Source organism: Thalassophryne amazonica, chromosome 4, assembly GCF_902500255.1.
Source record: "Thalassophryne amazonica chromosome 4, fThaAma1.1, whole genome shotgun sequence".
NCBI lineage: Eukaryota > Metazoa > Chordata > Actinopteri > Batrachoidiformes > Batrachoididae > Thalassophryne > Thalassophryne amazonica.
Genome location: NC_047106.1, coordinates 97682289 through 97705029, shown reverse-complemented (window position 1 = coordinate 97705029; position 22741 = coordinate 97682289). Strand labels below are relative to the sequence as shown.

General features: G+C 40.2%; 1 protein-coding gene across 3 annotated transcripts; it reads left to right on the top strand.

Moving 5' to 3' along the window:
- The first annotated feature begins 2235 nt into the window (after positions 1 to 2235).
- rabgef1l (RAB guanine nucleotide exchange factor (GEF) 1, like) lies at positions 2236 to 17130 on the top strand. Of its 3 annotated transcripts, none has more exons than XM_034168304.1 (10): positions 2236 to 2361; positions 3003 to 3223; positions 5830 to 6002; positions 6431 to 6603; positions 10214 to 10295; positions 10390 to 10522; positions 10673 to 10764; positions 11042 to 11298; positions 12113 to 12526; positions 15223 to 17130. In XM_034168304.1, the coding sequence occupies exons 2-10, from the start codon at positions 3042 to 3044 to the stop codon at positions 15271 to 15273; spliced, it is 1557 nt and encodes a 518-aa protein (XP_034024195.1). In that variant the 5' UTR covers positions 2236 to 2361; positions 3003 to 3041; the 3' UTR covers positions 15274 to 17130. The 3 variants fall into 3 exon arrangements, with proteins under 3 accessions (XP_034024195.1, XP_034024197.1, XP_034024196.1); XM_034168306.1 differs by having other exon boundaries at positions 12113 to 12545; XM_034168305.1 differs by having other exon boundaries at positions 2291 to 2404.
- Positions 17131 to 22741: the final 5611 nt, after the last annotated feature.

The following is a 22741-nucleotide window of genomic DNA, read 5'->3' as shown; positions in this document are numbered from 1 at the left end:
CTTGTTTTTTTCTGTAAGGGTGTTAATGATGGCTTTCGTTGAGCTTTTCTGCATGTAAATCCCATTTCCTTTAGGCGGTTTCTTACAGTTCGGTCACAGACGTTGACTCCAGTTTCCTCCCATTCGTTCCTCATTTGTTTGTTGTGCATTTTCGATTTCTGAGACATATTGCTTTAAGTTTTCTGTCTTGATGCTTTGATGTCTTCCTTGGTCTACCAGTATGTTTGCCTTTAACAACCTTCCCATGTTGTTTGTATTTGGTCCAGAGTTTAGACACAGCTGACTGTGAACAACCAACATCTTTTGCAACATTGCGTGATGATTTACCCTCTTTTAAGAGTTTGATAACCCTCTCCTTTGTTTCAATTGACATCTGTCATGTTGGAGCCATGATTCATGTCAGTCCACTTGGTGCAACAGCTCTCCAAGGTGTGATCACTCCTTTTTAGATGCAGACTAACTAGCAGATCTGATTTGATGCAGGTGTTAGTTTTGGGGATGAAAATTTACAGGGTGATTCCATAATTTATTCCTCAGAATTGAGTGAGTCCATATTTTTTTTCCCTCTGCTCAGTCTAAAAAAGTAACCATTACTGACTGCCACAATTATTTTTCCTGATTTCTTATAGTGTTTCTTAAAGCCAGAAAGTTGCCATTTGAAATGACTTTAGTTTTGTGTCATGTCTGTGATCTGCTTTTTTTCTACAAAATTAAACAACTGAATGAACATCCTCTGAGGCCCGTGATTCCATAATTATTGCCAGGGGTTGTATATAGAGCAGAGGTGTCAAGTAACGAAGTACAAATACTTCGTTACTGTACTTAAGTACACTTTTTAGGTATCTATACTTTACTCCATTACTTATTTTTCTGCCTACTTCTGACTTCTACTCATTACATTGTCACACAAGTATCTGTACTTTCTATTCCTTACATTTTTAAAAACAGCCTCGTTACTCTTGGCTTCAGTTTAATGTTTATATATATATTTCACGTCATGTGCGCCTGTAATCAACTTTTCTGCAGCACGGCTTTGCTTTGAACCGTGAACCAATCGAAGCAGTGGTTCGCAGATTGAAGCAATGCTTCGACCTATTGCTTCGTTTATTCTTTCTTTCTTTCGCTTAATTTCCCCCGCTAAAACCATAAAGAGCATACTTCTGTGAGTATTATTTACCTTTTCTATGTTAAACCGACCTGTTATGGTCTTCTGAAACAGCTGATAGATGTATTTTATAACTTAAAACGGGAGCGATGCTAACGCGTTAGCATGTCTATGGCATTTTCAATGTTAAAACTTAGCATTAAGCAATTGCAGCTCTCATCACGTTCGGGTGCATTTGTTTTCAAATTGTAATATTTCTTAAATTTATTTTTGTTTATATATTAATAATCTAATGATTATTATATACAATTTTAGAGGAAGAGGCAAAAAGAACCTGAATAGAAACACAACAGAAAATATAAAAGCAACTAACAATGAACATACATAAATAAATAAATACATACATAAATAAATGTTTCCTGTGAACACCTAGTGACTCTTACACCTCCACTTCATCCCTGTCTTATTTAATGACAGTTTGTTACCAAACCATATTTTATATTTGTTAATTTCTTCAGTGATTTCCTCCAGAACTATCTGCCAAACTAGAAAACTGCTGCATCCTAGTAAGAGCAGAATACTACTGGAATGAATCTGAATAAGGAAAGTTGTGGGGTTTTTTTTGTTTGTTTGTTTTTGTTTTTCCTTCACTAAATGGATGCTGCACTCACTCCAGTTTATTGTCTGGAATAGTCCCAGATTGCATTTCAGAGCTTCTAGAATTGAAACATTTTCGTGCAGGTGGTGTTGGGGGGTAATTTGGGGTTTTAGGTCTTGGGCCACATGTAGAACGAATCAGTTTTTAAATGAAGCTTTCAATTCATATAGTGGCATCTACCCCCTTTTTTTTATTTTTTAAGGTTACTTTATACTTTTATACTTTAAGTAGGTTTTGGAGCACATACTTTTTCACTTTTACTTGAGTAAAGAGGTCAAGTTGATACTTCAACTTTTACCAGAGTGTTTTTAAACTGCAGTATCTGTACTTCTACTTAAGTAACAAATTTGTGTACTTTTGACACCACTGATATAGAGAGATCAGTGGGACAGTGTGCATACAGAAAGTGTGTCACCCTCCACACCAGTTGATGGCGCTAATGTACAATTTCGTTATTTACTAACCATGAGCGCCCCTTAACGATTAACCAGGAAAGAAGAAACGCCTCAGAGGGATAAAATGGCTGTGTGTTGAATTTAAGTCTGGAGCTAATCAAACGCTGAACATGAACCTAAAATAGGCTGGCGTTACAGTGACGGTAACTTCACTCTGTTACATTTTTCACCACAACGAATGAGAGTATATGTTGAAGCAGAATTCACCTTTTGTGCGGTCATGTACTAAACGTTTATGTCGGTAGTTTACAGTACCGGCTAGCGTTAGCTGGGTTGATAGCATAAGTCAACACTATCTTATCCTCAGGAGGCTGTTACTTTGCTGACATTAGCTGCTTAGGTTAAGTATTTTTATGTGAATCGGATTTGGCAGAGTGTTAACATATTTATCTACTGCAACATATTTGCGGAGCGTGTGGGATTAATGCTAACGCGTGGTGAAAATGAATTGGAGGTCATCTTAGCTAGTCGGTATGTTGATCAGAGCTCGACAGACATTTGATCAGTCCCTTTAAAAGGGACGTAAATCAGACTTGTTTGGATTTTTGTTTAATATACAGCATTACAACGAAATATTGTATATCAAATTGCTTGGACCTGTTGTCATTCAGGTTTTGCTGCAGTGTTTTTTTTTTTCTTTCTGTTGAGTTCTTAACAGCAAATCCAGTGGATTAAGTCAGGCTGGGCCCTGGTGTCATAAATATATATTCTGCACAGTTTGGATCACAGCTTGGCATCGTTACCTTACTTTTTTTTTTTTTTTTTTTTTTTCATTTTAATGTAGTTTGGGGGCTCCAAGCAGTTTTCAAGAGTTTGGTGAGGGATGAAGAGCCTGCGATCAGAACGGCGTGGCATCCATTTGGACCAGTCAGAGCTGCTGTGCAAGAAAGGATGTGGTTTTTATGGAAACACAGCCTGGCAGGGTCTCTGCTCAAAGTGCTGGCGAGAGGAAAATCAGCGAGAGAAACAAAAGCAGATTCAGGAAGATTGGGCACTTGCTGAGAGGTTTGTTTGTGTCTCTATGTTCTGCCATTTACAGGTCACTTCGAATGTATTGTGACCACAGCGCCAGTTCATTAGTGTTGTTTTGCTGTACACTGAGGTCATATTTGAGTCTGAGCTTGAGAAAACTCTTTAGGACAGCTTTTATATCATGGTAGCTACATCTAGGTGTGCTAAGTAGGTATGCCACAAGTATTGTTGTTTGTTGGAAATAATTTTGATAAATGTTATTATATGGTTATGACGATATGCGCGCTCTGATTAGCTGATTTCCGGTCTGATAGTTTCCTATATCAGATCGTTACCATGACAGTCGGTCCGGATCACGTATGAGATTCGTTACAAACCAGAAAGCTAAAAACACGATTCGAAAAACCAAGTCAGAAATGAACATACTCCATAAATATCCAAACGGCATCAGATTGAAAGCTTACCAGCTAATGACCAGACCATCTGTTAGCGGGTTTTTCATGGATGTAAAGCAAACAGGTTTCTGACTACGAGCCCAAACCCGTCAGCAGCTTTCACATTCGGGCGATGCAGTAAGTTCGCGTGTTTCTATATATAGCCATATAATAAAAATAATTAATAAACTCGCTTGCTCGGTTAATAATCCTTTGTTATTATATGCTACACCCACCCTGATTGGCTGATTTCCAGTCTGATATTTTCCCATATCAGACCATTCAGGGTTCTAGCTAGCGCGAACTTGCGTTACGGCCCGTTACACTATAATTTTGGACCGTTATGATTTTCAGTACAGCGTCTGCAATCAACCGTTTCTGCAGCACGACTCCAGTTCGAAACGTGAATGGAAGCAATGCTTCGATTCAATGGCTTGTGGCTCTTTGATTCGCTGCTCTTCAGAAGCGGTAAGTCCACTTCTTAACCCCTCTGAAAGCCATTAAAATATCATGAGTCATTTTTGTTTGGATTAAAGTCAATAACTGGGACTCTTGTCTTGTTGCAGTTGAGAAATGAGAATCGTCCTCCGTTTTGTCACAGCTTCAAATGCTGCGTGGCTCTCTGTTGAGATAGAGTCCGCTCGGAATTAATAACTTCAAAACGAATTGCCGCTTTAAATAAAATGACACCTCTTACAAGCGTTGCAATGCAGACAATAAACTGCAATCGACTAAAACGTTTTTTCCTCCCAAAATGAGACGATCTGCATTCTTTATAAACCTGACCTGCCACGCAGCTGCAAGAGCTCAGCTCATAGGTATGGAAATACATTCATGCCAATAATAATGTCTGAAAGGAAATGCTTTTGACAAAAACAGATTTTATTTCTGTTTATGTCCAGAGATCAAGGACCCACCATGTAGAGTTTATTATGTCCAGAGTTTAAGGATCCAGTAACCAATTTCATATTTACTTACTTTAAGACTCAATAAAATGTTGTTCAATTTCAATTGAATCAGCTTATAAAGTGCCAAATTACAACAAAAGCCGTCTCAAGGTGCCTCACATAGAACAGTTCAACATAAAAAATTAAAATAAAAAAAAAAAAAAAATTCAAATACCTAATTAAAAACAGAAGTAAAAGAATAGATCATAACAAAATAAAAACTACTCATAAGAAAGAGAATAAAAATAGATTTTAAGTCTTGACTTAAAAATGTCCATGGACTCCGACTGCCTCACTGAGGGCCATGTACTGGCTAACCCAGAATGAGATTGCCCACTCAACAAAATTCCCCAGCCTTCTGGACATAATGAAGGGACTTGGGCTGTCGTACCTGGCTTTTCCCCTTTGGGTACCCCTAGAATGGCCAATTTTTAGCTTGAATTTTCAAAAGGCTTGGTGGTACTCACCAAAAAAACAAAGAAAGGAAGAAAAAAACTTTAATTCATGAGGTGCATTGCGTGGGGGCAAAGTAAGGCGCTCAGAAACTATAACGCTTAAAGTTAAGTGATCTGCTTATTTACTTTATCATAGCATAGTCATGCAAAGCTTGATCATTGTTAAACAAAAAAACAGTATTTTACAGAAAAATACTGGAGGTGTGACACTACACTCAGTTCATGAGAATAACACATGATAATATTTTTATTTAACACTGTTTTTAAGAAAACTTCAATGTTAAAATATATGAGTGGTAAAAGTAGCCTCTTATTTGACCTAAAGTCACAAAATAGCAAATCAATACAGATGCATTTTGAAATGTTTTAACTAACGAAGTGGTTACAGTTATATCAACATATCAACCATCAGATTTTGTTTCAGTTATTCTTTGGGTTTATGTATTGCTAACATTTGGGTTATTTGGACTATTAAGGTTAGGGTTAGGGTGAAGGTTAGGATGTCACATCACCATTATAATAATAACCTACCAACACATAGTTAAGGTTACCATAATGATATCCATGGCCTTTAACTAATCATCTTGTAATGGATGTCACTTGAGTTCTACATTCTGATGATGAATTTTGTAATGCAGTAAGGACAGAACAATATGCACGCACTGTAAAAGGGTTTGTATATTTATTGTAATATTTGTAGATGCGTTCTTGCCCCTTGTCTGTTGTCGTTTGCACTATGACTGCTCCTTTATCTTGCTATCCTTAGAATGACCATCACAGCAGCAGTGTCTTTTACCTCACAGGTTGCAGAGGGAGGAAGAGGAGGCTTATGCAAACAGACACCAGAAATCTCAGCCCCAGCCTGCCATCACATCGTTCAGCAAGTTTGAGGAGAGAAAAACAAAGGAAAAATCCAGCAAAGTCAACACAGTCACAAAGTTTTTTACTCCTTCAGCAAAAACGCCACCAAAAAAAGGTACATTTTGTTCTGTGTTTTTACAAGCAGGGTTCAGTTGTAATACTTGTCTGATTGTCCAGGACAAGGATATTTAGCATGACCAATATTTAGCATAACTTGCACATTGATTGCCATGACTACTGAAATATCTGTTATTGTTAGAGGACAAAACCCAGTATGTGCATAACATCACTCAGTGGAAGCACTGTTTCACAGTTCTATTTTATCAGCAATCTGCAAATAGTGCTTACATTTTGTGTAAGTCTGTAATGAAAACCTGCTTACTGTTACATTCGTACCCCATCTTTTGAAGATTGATAACTGACACATTGTGGTTAGTAGAGGCTGTTAAATGACATCACATAACTATGTGACAAAGGTGGATCATAGCAAAAATGTGGCAGTCGTCTGTAGCTTTAAACAAAGCAAGCCTTGCTTTCATCCAGATGCAGCCATTTTTGATTCCAGTCCCAGTAGCAGCTATGGACCAAGCCGGCAGGTGTCCGTGGACACTGATCATGCAACGCGTGAGTTCATCGATTTTCTTAAGCCTCTGAAGTCTGGCAGGGAGATCTTCAAACAGTGTCGCGCCTTCACTGAGAGGATGGTCTACAAGAGGGTGAGCTGCAGTGAATTGTTTGCATTGGCTTATGTTGTCTGTTTGTGGGTGAAATGATCTGAATCTGGTCAAACTGGGATTTGAACAGAGGATCCTCTGGTCTCAAGCTCAACGCTTAACCACTAGACCATCACCTCCCCAACTAGTAATCTAACTTAGTTACCGTATTTTCCGGACTATAAGTCGCACCAGCCACTTTATCCCTTATAAAGAAAAATAAACCATAAATAAGTCCCACTGGACTATAAGTCGCATGGACATACAGGTATGTTAACATGAAAAGTTCAGCTGATAATATTGTGACGGCTACCATTTTCAGATGCATCTTTCACTCGTCGTAACTTGTAATCTGCAGAGTATGATTTTCTTTTTGGTGGCATTTTTTCGGGCCTTCTCCGTTGTCTTGTTAAGTTATCAGTAATGTTGAAATTTTTATTTTTCTATGGTAGTCAGAAGTCGCAGGAACAGTCACACAAGCCTTGAGTGCCCTCTCCTGAGCTGCATTTTACCTACGGATATGTTTGTATTTTGCAGACCACATTGCAAGCCGAACCATAACCCGCACCATCGCTGAACAGTTCTTTTTTAACATATTACCCACTGTGGACCATAGTACACACCAGGTGTCAGCTGCCGATGTTCATGCAGCACCTACCTGCGCAACTCATGACCTCCCCGTGGTGTCGACGCCAGCTCCTTCCAAGTGCAGACGCTAATCCTCCGCCGCCGGTGACCCAGTGTTCCCACGCAGCTCTCAGCATCAATTTAAACACTCTGCTCACACTGATATCCAAGGGTTGAAGCTGTTTTGTTAGCCCTCCCAGAATAACAGCAAGCGCTGTCCTCGTCTGCTTCACACAATCATTGTCTGGGTGAGGTGAGGAATAAGCGTCCAATGTTCTGTTCTCTGATTGGTTATCACGACCAGCGTGACCTATAGGGCGGCCGCCATACTACAGTGCCCATGATGCATTGCATTTCCGTTTCCGGTGGCCATTTTAAAACATAGAGCGACTGTGTCATGTAAAATTGTTTTGTTACGGTAAATTAATTGAGAATCTACCGGTATATTTTTCATTTATAAGTCGCTCTGGGGTATAGGTCACACCCTCGGCAAAAACATGTAAAAAAAGTGCGACTTATAGTCCGAAAAATACAGTACTTTTAAAATTGAGTAATCAGTAAAGTAACTAAGATACTTTTTCAAGGATTAGTCAGTAATTGGATTACTTTTTCAAAGTAACTGTGGCAACACTGGTCGCATGTGAGAGATCGACAAATGTACCAACAGCCATTTCAAGTGGACTTTGCGAGAACGAAGCAATGAGTTGGACAGAACGTGCTTGAGTTGAGCAGAATTTCTCCATAAGCAACAGGTACCAGGAAAAGCCTTGTGATGGACAGAGAGTACGGTGCATCTGGAAAGTATTCACAGCCCTTCACTTTTTCAACATTTTGTTACAGCATTATTCCAAAATGGTGAAATTCATTTTTTTTCCTCAAAATCCTACAAAGACCCCATAATGACAATGTGAGATTTTTTTCAAATTTATTAAAAACAAAAAAACTAAAAAAATCACATGTACATAAGTATTCACATTCTTTGCCATGAAGCTCAGAATTGAGCTCAGGTGCATCCTGTTTCCACTAATCATCCTTGATGATTCTACAGCTTAATTGGAGTCCACCTGGGGTAAATACAGTTGACTGGACATGATTTGGAAAGACACACACCTGTCTACATTTAAGGTCCCACAGCTGAGAGTGCATGTTAGAGCACAATTGCATTTGGTGTGGTTACATGTCCTATTACACCACCAGTCAAAAAATACCAAACAAAAATGTCAGAAATGTACAGCATTATCATCTACTGCCACAAGATGGCACCGTTTGCCCCGTGTGACAACTGAAACTGTTTGACCCATAGAGATGCAAAAAACTACAGCAGACATTGAGCTCCTTTTTGCGATCTTTTCATTTGCTGTCTTGGAAGAGGGATTGTCAGTTTTTGACCTGCTGCTGTATTGGCACCGACAGCAAGATCCACGACTCATGTCAGTATCCATCAGTTAAATTTATTGCATAAATTCTGCTGTCTGATGGCTGTGGCACCTTATGGAATGTCTTTCAAACTTTGATCCAAGATTGCAGCCTGAGCTACTGGCTGCTTTAATGAATAACAATGTCCACAATGTTGATTCATCTCTTTGGTTCAACCACAGAAGAAGCAAACATTAATATCACAGTACTATGGAGAACACAAAATGCTGGCCAAAAGGAAAGGCTGTACAGTAGAATTTAAATTTAATGTTCTGAAGTATGCAGCTGAAAACAGGAATTGAGTTACAGAAAAACAGTTTGGCGTGAGTGAAAAACTTGTCAGGGCCTGGAAAAAAAGCTGATGTAACTCTTACCGCTTTGGGGGAAAAAAACAAAAAACAAAACAAAGAAGGCCAGTGCTACAAAATAAGTCCACAGATGGGTCCTTAAAAAGCAAGTTGCTGGCAGAGGCTTATCAACCAGCAATTATGTCTCCATGCCCAGGTAATTGCCAATGAGATAAATTTAATTTTCTTGATAGGCGTGCTTGGTGTTACCTCTTCATGTAACACAACCACCTGACAATTAGAACACAAACCACGATGCACCATAAAATGCCACCAGACTTCTAAGCTGAGGTTGACAATTTCCATCCTTTCATAAATGTGTTACCAGAACATATAATTAACATGGATCACAGAGAAAGAGCAAAAAAGTGTGAATATTGTGACAACTGGTCATGAGAAGTCGCACTTTTTATGATGGTCCTGGCAAGCTGTGCATGGGTTGAAATTGCCACTCGTGGTCATTTTTAAATGGAAGCCCACACTGAAAATTGCATTTCCCCTCCACTGTTGTCATGACCACAAATGAGAGACTGGTTGGATGAAGGAATCATGAACCTTTGGCTTTTGAAATGCTATTTCAAATATCCTGATGACTTCTTTAAAACATGCAAAGCCCAGCTTGTGATGGGCAGTATGCGAACACATATCACCAAAGACAAAATCAAAGTTCACAACTCCATGCTTGCCATCAACTCTGCATCTTTAAGGAAAATACTCCAGCCACATGACAATGCAGTGCACCGGAGACTTAAGGCCATCTGTGGCAGGTGTGGATGGAGGGCAAAGCTTCATGTCAGACAGGACGACGCGTGATGCCACTTTCCGGGATGTTTTGGGATGGATCAACAAAGCATGGATCTTAGTGACGAGCAATATCTTCCTACCAGGATTCAAAAAGGCCGGACTAATTGAAATGGATGCTCCTGGCAAGTCTGATGACAGCCTCGGAGAGGAGTAGATGACACTTAATCTTCCTCGGGAGTTGGCGGAAATGTTGAAAAGCGATACAGATGAAGAATTCATTGGATTCGGTGATGAGGCATGAGATCAGGAACTCATGAAATGTTGCACTGCTGATTTGCTGACACTTTTTTTTTTTTTTTGCACAGCAATGTATATCACATTTATAAGCATATTTTGATATCTGTCCACATAATGTATATGTGAAATTAAAGTCTAATGATGTGATTTATGTTTTTTTTTTTTTTTTTTTTTTTACCCAGGACATGGGTGCTGATGAGCTGTCGGAGTGTGTGCAGGACTTCTACCAGAACCTCTCAGAACGACTCCAGACACACTATAAAGGTGGTGTTTACTCTTTTACTTATGACAGACAGATGTCACAAACTATATCCAGTGTCATTATACTGACGTGTGTATTCAATCTCATTGCCCCAAGGTTCATCAGATCATGTAGAGAGTATTATGGATGAAGTAGAAAAGTACATGATGACTCGTCTATACAAGGATGTCTTCTGTCCTGAGACCACAGATGATGAGAAGAAAGACCTGGCTATTCAGAAGAGAATCAGGTTAGCAGAGATAAGTTAATAATAATGGTACTAATTGCCACAACTTTTTGTTTCCTAGTATTCCTTTTGATCAAAAGGGAGCACAGCTGCAGGTTTAATGACCACATCTGTTGCTCGTGTCCTTAATAATGTCTTTGTGTTTTGTTATAGGGCACTGCATTGGGTCACCATTGAGATGCTGTGTGCCCCTGTCGATGAGGAGATTCCTGAGGTGTCTGACAGTGTAGTAAAAGCCATCACACGTGAGTCTCATACTGGGATTAGGGATCTGATCTGGCTTTTTTTATGGCCAATGATGAGACCAGTTATTTTTTAATAAATAAGGAGTCAAAAACATAATGTTTGGAACTGATTTTCGATTTGCAGTAAAAAAAAAATTACAAATTGGCACCCCCCTCAGCTGTAGGTACCCTTGCAGAACATGAGCACGTCACCTGAAGCTCATCATTTTAGTCATAAAAGATTCAGTGTAATTTTCATGTAAACAGTTGATCATGATATGTCTCTGCATCCTTCTAGATGTGATTGAAATGGATTCAAAGCGTGTGCCCAAAGCCAAGTTGGCATGTATTACTCGTTGCAGCAAGCATATCTTCAGTGCTATCAAAGCCAGCAAGAAAGAGGCGGCGTCTGCAGACGACTTCCTCCCAACACTCATCTACATTGTGTTGAAAGCAAACCCTCCACGATTACAGTCAAACATCCAGTACATCACCCGCTTCTGCAAACCCAGCAGACTCATGACTGGAGAAGATGGTTACTACTTCACTAACCTGGTGAGGAAATAGACAAACGCATGTGCCCCTTTTTGGAGGGTGTTCCATATCGGATCTGCTGTGGCGACTGAAATTTGAGGTGGTGGTAACTAGAGGTGGAAACTTTCTGACGGGGCTCAATACATTCAGAATGCATTTGAAACAGAGTCGGGTCACTCTTAAAGCATTTTTTATAGGAAGTGGCTATAGCAGCTGCCTTCTTTATACGAGCAATCATGATGCTTTACTACCTACTTTGAACTCTTCCTCGTGTTGAGCTCCAAAAGTATGATTTGCAGTCATGCTCATTTCAAGCAAATAAATATGAATAAATGTCTATCAAACAGCAAAGTATCCTGTGGAATGAAACAAACAACTAATTAAATGAACAACTTCTCCCATGCAGCGCCCCCCCACACACGCACGCACGCACAGTAAATGCCACAGTGAGCTGAACTCACCTTTTAGTTGAATGGGCTCCCATTGTGTCAGTCACTTCAGTAAATCTTCCACACACAAAATTAATCCACAAATATAAGCCTGTGCTGTGCTCTAAAAGCCTGCAGGAAAGTTAGAAAGACATTCACTTTTTTGTTTGTCTGTAGTCCGTGCTTGGGGCAGGCCTGGATCTGCAGTGGTTTCAGGGGTGCTTGGACCCTTAATATTTGCTTGCAAATCTAGTTATCTGTTTTAATTGTTGATTTTACACTCTGTTTGGAATTAAAGTTCTTAAAAAAGGTTGAAGTCTTAACTTAATTATCAGAAGACAGTAAACATCACAGAAAGACTGATGGTATTTGTTGGTGGTTTTTCCCGTCGTGTCTCCTCTCCTCAGTGCTGTGCGGTGGCCTTCATTGAGAAGCTGGATGGCCAGTCTCTAAACCTGAGCCCTGAGGAGTTTGAGCTGTACATGTCTGGACAGGCATCGCCCAACTGGCCACAGGCCGCTGGAGGTTCGTCATGCTCGCCAGGAAGTGCCGCTCTCACTCAGGTCCACAAACAGCTGGCTCTGCTGACAGAGCTTGGTGAAAGGCAGGCCCAAGTCCTGGAGAAGGCTCGTAAACTGGAGAAGGACCTCATTGACTGGGGGGGCGAAGTGGAGCAGAAGGTGCAGAACACAATGGAGAGCTTTGTACCAGTGACTTATAACTCAAACACAACCACAGCTGGAGGGGCATCTGCAGCAGCATCAGCAATTGACTCTGACAACATTGAGAATGAGAACCTGCCTCCGCCGCTTAAACCGCAGGTATTCGCTGGCTGATGTGGTGAGCTCTGCCCTCTCTTAAATGTCCTGCAGGATGTTTTAATAACACACTCATTTCCCCTGCTATTAAAATTTATTCCAAATGCACCTGCAGTGGTTGGATCCCTGGTCCACTCCAGCCTTCTCCCTGCCATCCATTGTCCTGATCTCAGCTGTGGTAGCAGAAACCACACTGATAATATAGCTGTGGAAATCATGCCATCTGAGGCGTAGAGCCCAAGAGGCAGCTCTGCATGGTCATGTACACTTCCACTTTTTTCCTCTCGGTTGTGACATGCATGTTGCTTTGCAAATGAGAGCTGATAAAACGGCCCAGCAGTGAACTCTTAAATGTGTGCCTGACACATCCAGTTTTGGCAATATTCTGTTACATTTTCAGTGGCACAAAGAGGAGTGTTGGTATCATGTGGCCACTCAGTGTTTGTAGAAGAGCTGCAGGTGTTCCCAGGCTATATGGGAAAGTAAATACTCCCACTGTGTTCTGCCCCGGTGCAGGGAAACCTTTCACACAGAGGTGCCCTGATGAGATTAGTCATCTTGACTGTTAACACAAAGAAGCAGTGGCTCCTCACAGCTCTTCCTAAATCTCTCCTTGGTCACTGCAGTGAGATCATCAATACCTTGCTACTTGTTTATGGTCAAGACATTTGTGCTCTGACTGTAGAAATAATTTTTGACTGAATATTTGCAACTTTCTCCTAATGGTTGCAAACGTCCTTTGTTACAATCGCGGATCCATACATTGCAATGTGCATACATCGGAATGTGCATGCCTGTAAACTGACAAGTCATTGATGCTAGGGGTGGACGGTACATAAGTGTCATAGTCATCACTAGTGAGAAGGTGCTCCATGACATGGATTGCACAACCCTGTAAGAAATATTTTTTTTCCCTGTCAGGCCAACAGAAAGTAACACTGAAGAAATAACAAAATAGCAACATTCATTAAATTTCAAGCCTGTCCCAGCAGTGATAGGGGAAGAGGTGGAGTACACCAAATATCCATTAATTTGGAAATCAATAGTCATTTCAGCACATCTGCAGCTCTGCTCAGCACTGCTGCGCTGAAGCTGTGATTTCTTCCTGTTCTGCTGTGCTCCATATTTGAGTCGAAACATCTGTTTAATATTTTTCTTACAGATGGTAACACACTACAAAGTCATTTTCAAAATACATAACTTCATGGTCATGGAAATATTGTGAAACTTTGATTCTGTTGCGTGAGTCGGCAGACTTTTGAGGTGCTGGTTTAAGCCTTAGCAGCCAAGTATGTCAAACTTAAAACTGTAAAAATATTTGATTCATGGAGTTTTTCATCCAGATTTTAATGTTGAAGGAAATAAAATAATTATTAATTGTATAGTGCAAAACCATTTTTTATCTACCTTTTGCATTTTATGCGTTTGAAGAATTTTGGGAATTTGGAGATCTTTAACACTTAAAGACCTCCAAAATCCCACAATTCTGAATGTTTTCACAGAGATGTCTCCCACTATAACACTGGCACAGCTTGTTTAAGACCTCTGTGACCCTGTAACAGAAATACACTCCAAATGCTTTAATTTTACCTCACTAACCTTCAAGCGGCAGGCTATTTTATCAACTAAAATGACCAAGTGGGGTCATTTAGTCTAGGACCTAGCTGAGACATGTATGCACATCATATAGGAGAGGATAACTCGACTGTTCTAGACTAATATGACCCCAGTTTACAAGTTGGGATATGTGCCAAAATCTCTATCAGGATGATTAGCCCGAAAATGACCACACCCTTTTTCGTCCTGAGTGTTACTTCAAATGCAGCTGTATTTTTTTTAAACTGCAGCATCTGCAGATTTTCCAAGGTACTCAATATGTTCAGAATGACCAGTACTTGTGTAGAAGGGTCAGAGAAGAGTGTAAAATTTCTAATTTTGATATTTTAAGAGAAAACTGCTAGAAAAAATTAGGTCAAATGACCTACCTACAGGCTGGAATCGCCACATATTTAGTACCTTTCTGGGCTATTGGCTGTTGGGAAATTTCCCTGATAATCTTTAAAACAGTTAAGATTTCTAGGTGCTGCTGTCTGCTAAAGAAATAAGTTTTGTTTTGTATTTTTTGCTTTAAATCAATATTCCATTGATAACAGTATGACTGAAAATAAAATTTCATTATATTTGGCAAATGTTAGTTTTCTTTTGATGTTTTATCCATTTTCTCTTAAAATATCAAAATATAAATTTTACACTTTTCTTTGACCCTCCCAAACATGTACTGGTCATTCTGAACATTTTTGAATACCTTGAAATATCTGTAGCTGCTGCAGTTTAGAAAATACAGCTGTATTTGAAGTAACACTTGGGATGACAAAGGGTGTGGTCATTTCCAAGCTGTTCATCCCGATATAAATTTTGGCACATATTCCAAGTTGTTCATTGGGGTCATATTAGTTGAGCTGAGGTATCCTCTTCTATATGATGTCCATACATATCTCAGCTAGACCCTCTACTAATTTATGAGGCAGTTATGTTTTATATGACTGTTTTTTTTTTCTTAATGTCTCTGCTTTTCACACCTGAACTGCTTCCTTTATGTGTGATAGATATTTTAAAGTGTTCTAATGCCATTAGTGATCGTTTTCAAACAATTTTAATGCAAAAATGACTAACTGGATGTTGTCACATCATGCTTCAAGGGTTATGCCCCGTGGATTCCAGATGATGTCCTGCACAAGACACCGTTCTAGAGGAGGAGGATTTCTTTACCATCTTGTTCCATTTTATGCCTGTGTGTAGCCTGTAAATCCTGATCAGGAGTTCATTGTTTCCTACAGACTGACCATATCACAGGCCTACTGGGAGGGGGCAGTTCATGTCCTCTGGCTCATCCACATGCTTGTCTACGAGTTCTAGCTCGACCACTATGCTTTTCCCAACCTCTAACTGCTGCACTTGCAGGCAAATTCTGATGGCTGAACTTTGGGCATGAAATATCTGCCTCAAGGCTTCTGCAGCAGTAAATCTCACTATTCTCAGTCTGTTACCCATGATTCACTCCAAAATATTATAGTATAGTAATTAGAAGTGAAGCATTCTAATAAAAATCAAAGCCTTTATTGTTAAAAACCATACATATCTTTCTGGGGTCATGAACAAATGGTTTTCCGTTATCCGTGCCACAACAATGAGACTATTCCTGTAAAAAAAGAAAATATGAAAAAGGTATAGGAGAAATAGGCTGAAAAATTTATGGTAGGAAGCATTCTTCCAATTAAAGATGTAACTATGGCACATACAGATATACTCCGTCACTTGAAGGTTAACCCACCGCTATCCTCCACCCCCAAAAAAAACACATACTCTCAATGTTGGGAATGCACAATACTGCCCAGTGTCTCCCAATTGACAATGGTACATTCCATGTATTTAATATCATAAAAAAAAGTATTTTAAAAAGCTGACAGGATGTACTACTCCTCCCTCAACATGGATAAAAGTAAGACTCCGATATAATAATAATAATCACCATAATATTAATCTTGGGTGATATTGCACACCCTGAGTTGATTTTATTGATGGGTGGAAGTAATATCTGTAAATTTGTGGACGGGGTCTCAGAAGAAACATTTGTTCCCTCGGCTCATGTTTGTTACATGTTATTTACCTGCAGAGACATTTAGGGAGAGATTGACTGTGTAAGTTGCACGGACATGCTGAGTCAAATGTTCAAAAAAAAAAACTAAAACATACCATCCTCGAGTCGTGTGTGTTTTAGTCTCATTTTAAAACCAGACCTCTCAGTCCAGACATAAGCTGGATGTACAGAAGTGATTTTATTTTTCTATAGCAGCAGATATGAATTCTTCTGGATGCAATAGGAGACATTAATCCTGTAATATTTACAGTAGTACTCTTGTGAAAAATTGCTCGACGATATGTAACATGAATTGTAATGATTAAATAGTAATGTTTTTGATCATTAGTGTATCTGTCCCCTTGAGGATGTTATCGGCATGTTCCATAGAGAATCTGTGTCTTGTTGCTCTGTCAGAGCAGCTGTGTTGGGAGACAAAGAACTCACTCCAAAAGGTGTGCTGCTTTAGCCAGAACACATTTTAGACCAGAACACATTTGATTTCATATGAAGCACTTTTATTCAGCTTGATTTTTAAGTTTTTATTTCAGAAGTATTTATTGTGTTACATGCTTGCTATTCAGTTTCGAAGGTTTCTTTTTTTGTGAACGCGGTGGCGGACTGATGTGTCCTTCGAAAGACAAACCTGAGAATTGTATGAAAGTTTTGAAAGATGCATTTGCTTTTTCTTATGTTCATCCTTGCACCATTACACTCTGTATTTTCCAATTTTGGTTTGACGAAGGCTTTTGCAAATTTGTATTTTCTTGAGTAACATCACAATTAACTGTACAGTATGAGGTATTTTCAAGGTTTAAAAAGTTGGTAAACTTAAAGGTTTGATAACTATGACATAGGACAAAATATCTCATTACTGGGTTTTTGTTTTTAATTTAAGTGTAATTTATTCAGACAATATTGTTTAATTTGAACCATTGAGTGTGGTAATAAAAAAGCCTGTTTTTGTGTTTAGTACTTGTTTCATTTGTTTTACTAATTAACCAGATGTTTAGTAGGTCCTGCAACTCTGTACGTAAAAGGAAAAAAGAAAATTGTCATTTCCATAAGTATTTGGACAGTGACAAATTATGTTGTTTAACTTCTAAGTTAGTAAGTAAGTAAGCTTTATTTATAAAGCGCCTTTCACAGACCAGGGTCACAAAGCGCTGCACATGGCATACAAAAATAATCTAAAAATAACATACGAAAACAATAAAATACAATATTAGGCTAAAAAGCTAACTTAAAGAAATGCGTCTTTAGTTGCCTTCTAAAAGTATCTATACAGTCCAGAGAACGAAGGGCACAGGGAAGCTCATTCCAGAGGCTAGGCGCCACCGCTTTTAATGATCTGTCCCCACGAGTTTTAAAACGGGTCCGAGGAACGAACCATCAACAGGTTCTGATTGGATGACCTGAGGCTCCTGGAGGAAGCATAAGGCTGGATCAGGTCCCTGATGTACTCCGGTGCCTGTCCATGCAGAGCTCTAAAAGTCAATACCAGGATTTTGTAATGAATCCTGTAGGAGACAGGCAGCCAATGCAAAGTATTAAGGATAGGAGTAATATGGTCCCTCCTGTGGGTGCGGGTAAGCAGGCGCGCAGCAGAATTTTGCACAACCTGCAGGTGGGCCAACTCCTCCTTATTCAGACAGGTGAAGAGACTGTTACAATAATCCAAACGCGATGAGACGAACGCATGAACAATCATCTCAAGCTCTTTTAAAGTCACCATCTTACGGAGCTTAGAGATGTTCCGAATTTGTAAAAAACAGTTCTTAACCAGATAATTTGTGTGCTGCTCCAGAGACATCCCTCTATCCAAAATGACACCCAGGTTACGCAGGCTGCTTTTAACCGTGCAGCTTAGGCTACCGAGATGCTGCTTAATTCCAGGTACAGCACTATCTGGTGCTACAATCAGAGTCTCAGTCTTATTGGAATTTAACTGCAGACTGTTCTCAGTGAGCCATTCCGTAATTTTGGCCAAACAATTTGTGACAGAGCAGAATTTCTGTGGCTCAGTTGTCTTAAAAGAGCAGTACAGCTGCAGATCATCAGCATACAAATGATAGGACACATCACTGAACTGCTGGATCAACTTGCTGAGAGGAAGGCGATACAACGAAAACAAAACAGGTCCCAAGACCGATCCCTGCGGCACACCCCACAGAAGATCTGCAGATTCTGACACTGCATTGCCCACCATCACACTAAAAGTTCTACCAGTCAGGTAAGAGGTAAACCACTCTAAAACACAACCTGACATTCCAACCAAATCCTGCAATCTGTTTATCAGAATGCCATGGTCAACGGTATCAAACGCCGAAGACAGATCAAGCAGAATCAGCACAGAACATTTGCCAGTGTCAGCTGCCATCATCATGTCACTAGACACATTCAACAGGGCTGTTTCAGTAGAATGAAACTCTCGGTACCCAGATTGAAAAGTGTCATGGATGTCGTTAGCCTGCAAAAACGATCTCAACACAGACTACCTTTTCCAAGACTTTGGCCAAGAAAGGGGTTTTAGATATTGGCCTAAAGTTCTTGAGTTCTGTAGAATCCAATCCAGCTTTCTTTAACTGTGGTTCCACAATGGCATGTTTAAAATAATGGAAACACCACTCGACAAAGACATATTAAACATTTTAGCAATGTAGGGCCCGATGGAGTCAAATACATTCACAAACAGTTTAAACGGAAGAACATCCAAAATACCAGAGGATGGCTTCATTTTATTCATGATGGTTGAGATGTCCTCTACAGTAACAGGCTCAAATGAGGCCCAGCACTGAGTGGGAGGTTCCCAGTGCTGGGGACCATGGCATGGAGGCAGGTTGTCCTTTATAACTCTAACCTTATCAATAAAGAAATCCAGGAACTCCTCACAACTAGTTTTAGAGATAACAGGAGTGACGGCAGCAGGTGACACAAGAGAGCTGATTGTGTCAAAAAGCACTTTAGGATTTCTTTTATTGGAGGCAACCAGGCGATTAAAATAACTCATCCTGGCCTCCTCTATCATCTTATTTAAGGAAGATATTAAGTCTCTTAAATGTAGCCTGTGAACCTCCAGTTTTGTTAACTTCCATAAGCGTTCAATCTGGCGACATGTTCTCCTTAGAGTCATAATCCCATCATTTATCCAAGGACAGAAACTTTCACGAGGAGCTTTACTAGCCTTAAGTGGTGCCACTTGATCCAAGATAGTGGCACAGTGGCTATTAAAGCTATTCATGAAACAATCAGTTTCAGTGAGATTATTAAAAAGTAAGGGGTTGAACTTATCACAGAAAAATGTAGCTGTTGTCTCTGTGATAATTCTCCTTTCTGCCTTAGTAGAAACAGGTCGAGGCTCAGATGGCACCATCAAATCAAAGAAAACACAATGGTCACTCAGAAGAACATCCTCCACACATACATTGGTAATTTCCAGGCCCAGTGCAAGAACCAGATCCAACGTGTGACCCTTGTTGTGAGTGGGACCTGACACATACTGTTTAAAATTAAAAGCCTCTGTCATAGATATAAGCTCTCTTGCTGAAGTGGAAGAATCAACATCAATCTGGAAATTAAAATCACCCAAAATTAACCTTTTCCAATCTAATTATAGTCGATAAAAAGTCAGGAAAAGCCTTAAGAAAAGTCCCAGCAGGGCCAGGAGGTCGATAGATCAAAATACTATTTATATGAGGAACCAACTTCCATCATGAGCGCCTCGAAAGAGGGGGCGTGGCTTGTATCCGACAGTCTGCATGTGTACCGGTCTCGGTGCACAGCAGCCAGTCCTCCCCCCGCGCGACAGGGGCGGGGCTTACCCACTGCTAAGCAACCCGACGGACAGAGCTCATTTAAATGGATGCATTCATTTTCCCTCTGCCACGTTTCTGTGAGGAAAAGAAAGTCCAAGTTTTTCCTGACAAAAAGCTCGTTAATGGAGAACGCTTTATTTGAAATAGAGCGCGCATTCAATAATTCAATCCGACTCAACAATGAGGCGGTAGTCGAATCCGCTGAGCACAGCGGGATAGGCTGCAGACATCTCCCACGGTCACGTGAGGCACCGCTGTACCGGCGAAACCCACGCTGCTCCCGAGATGTAAACACGGAAAGCAGGGGCGGACCCGGGACCCAAGCGACTCGTCCATCGGGGACCCAGTGATGTCCAGGCTGAGTCCTGCAACACAGAGGAGTGGTGGGATGCGTGAACAGGGCCGCACCGCCAGCCGTATGGCCCTGCAAGAGTGGAACTGGGCGAAGCCACCTGTAGCTTCGGTATCCACGAGCCGCACGCCACACTCCTTGTCTGATCCGAACCTGGGCACCCGCTCTGCAGCCTCTTCTCCTCTTTTTCGGGCTACCTGGACGTCGGCACAACATCAGGTATTCCCGGGAGGAGGGGGAACACACAAACGGAGGTGGGAAAGTTTGCTTGTAGCTATCCTAGTCATGAAAGAGGCATTCCATTGTCTCTATAATTTTAAAAAGAGAGTCGCGATTATAAATCTGTATTGCACTCACGCAATCGCTATCCGTCAAAGCTGATATGACAGCACACACAATCAGGAAAATAACAGAAAAACGACATGGTAACAGGCAAGCAGCAGCCGGAACACACACAGGGCCCATCTTGTCTGATGATAGCCAAAGAAATGACCTTCTGTACTCTACCATAATGTATTTGACAATCAGTCAAGATATGCTTATAGATCATGCAAGAAAGAGACTGAAGGAAGCCACCAAGACATCCACCGTAATTCTGAAGGAGTGACTGGTTGTGAATGGAGAGGCTGGGGATCGATCGGGCAGTTTGTTGACTGGAGTTAAACATAGAAAGATTTTAGTCAAACAGATCAAATCTGGGCACTTGCCTCCTGTAGGCCTTTGTCGAAAAAGAAAAGGCATTTTCTGTCATTCCACCATAAAGCTGTATAACAGGTGATGCAACAGACTAAAACTACACATTGTACAACAGAGAGAAGTCTGTTAACTCTATGAGTTGTGTGCATGTCTTGGTGGCTTATGTCATCTTCTTGCACAGTCACTCCGTTTCTGAGAACTGTGTCCAACAGACAGATTTACCTACAGCACCATACTGTATGTTTTTCCTAGCGATTTGATGTCAGTGAAGTCCACAAACTATTCCGTGACTTGGAAAATGTTCATATGTCCTTCCCCAGACTGTAAAGGAAACTGGCTGTAAACTTAGTTTGTCCAGTTACTTTTGGCCTCTGAAAACTGAGGTGCTGCGCATAAAAATGCCTGTAATTCTTGAATGGTTAATGTGATATTTTTTGTTTAAACTGGTTTAATTGAAAGTGAAATTCTAGACAAGAATTTCTTAAAGGGGAACCAGTTTTGGATGTTTTGTGGTTCATTTTTTCATTCAGGACAAAAAATGATTTTAATCTGCAGTGTTGATTTAGAACACGAACTGCCGATGAGGGTGCCCCACCCTGTTATTACAGATAACTGTCCAATCATATATCTGTATCGAGTCCGGTATTGATGCCATTCACTTACTGGATATCAGAGGGACAGGGCTGATCCACGATGCGATATGTCACATATGGCATGTGAACACATGATGTAGTGAGGCTACTTGTGATTCCCCATGATGGTGAGAATTAACAGAACCATAAAAATTCTAATTGTACTACTAGCAAAAACTTTGGTGTAGTTTTTAATGGGAGTATAGAATGTTATTAATACTGTTAATTTTTCAACAAAATTATAAAAAACACTCCACACACCTAAATAAACCTTGACGCAATTGCATTTAATGTCTTATGACAGAAATGTGATCGATGAAATAAAGATAAAGCACATTTCATTAAAAATGCAAATCATTTATTAACAAAAAAAGCACTGCAATTTCCGATGGCACCTGAATGCAGCAGCGGCACAGTGCGTGTCCCCGCCGTCTTCCCGCAAAAATAAAACTCTTAATAAATCAGAAACTAAAGCAGCACAAACGAAAATTTTAACAGCACAAACGAAGCACTAAAAAAATAGACCAGTCTGGTTAATTTTGGAGCAACTTGAGGGGATGGTGACCTCTGAGTGACCTAAAACAAAGTCTTTAATATCTCACAAATGAAAGCAGCACAAACGAAAATTTTAAGGGCACAAATCTGCACAAATGGAGCACTAAAAAAATAGACCAGTTTGGTTCATTTTGGAGCAAGCTGGGGGGATGGTGACCTGAATGACCTTAAAAATAATCTTTAATATCTCAGAAACTAAAGCAGCACAAACGAAAATTTTAACGGCACAAACGAAGCACTAAAAAAAATAGACCAGTCTGGTTCATTTTGGAGCAAGCTGGGGGGATGGTGACCTCTGAGTGACCTAAAACAAAGTCTTTAATATCTCACAAATGAAAGCAGCACAAACGAAAATTTTAAGGGCACAAATCTGCACAAATGGAGCACTAAAAAAATAGACCAGTTTGGTTCATTTTGGAGCAAGCTGGGGGGATGGTGACCTGAATGACCTTAAAAATAATCTTTAATATCTCAGAAACTAAAGCAGCACAAACGAAAATTTTAACGGCACAAACGAAGCACTAAAAAAAT

What these genes read in the sequence shown, in the direction of transcription:
- rabgef1l (XM_034168304.1), top strand. Translation starts at nt 3,042, where the DNA reads ATGAAGAGCCTGCGATCAGAACGGCGTGGCATCCATTTGGACCAGTCA. An exon ending in GTTACTACTTCACTAACCTG is followed by an intron (nt 11,299 to 12,112) that starts GTGAGGAAATAG and finishes TCCTCTCCTCAG; the next exon opens with TGCTGTGCGGTGGCCTTCAT. An exon ending in CTCCGCCGCTTAAACCGCAG is followed by an intron (nt 12,527 to 15,222) that starts GTATTCGCTGGC and finishes TCATGCTTCAAG; the next exon opens with GGTTATGCCCCGTGGATTCC.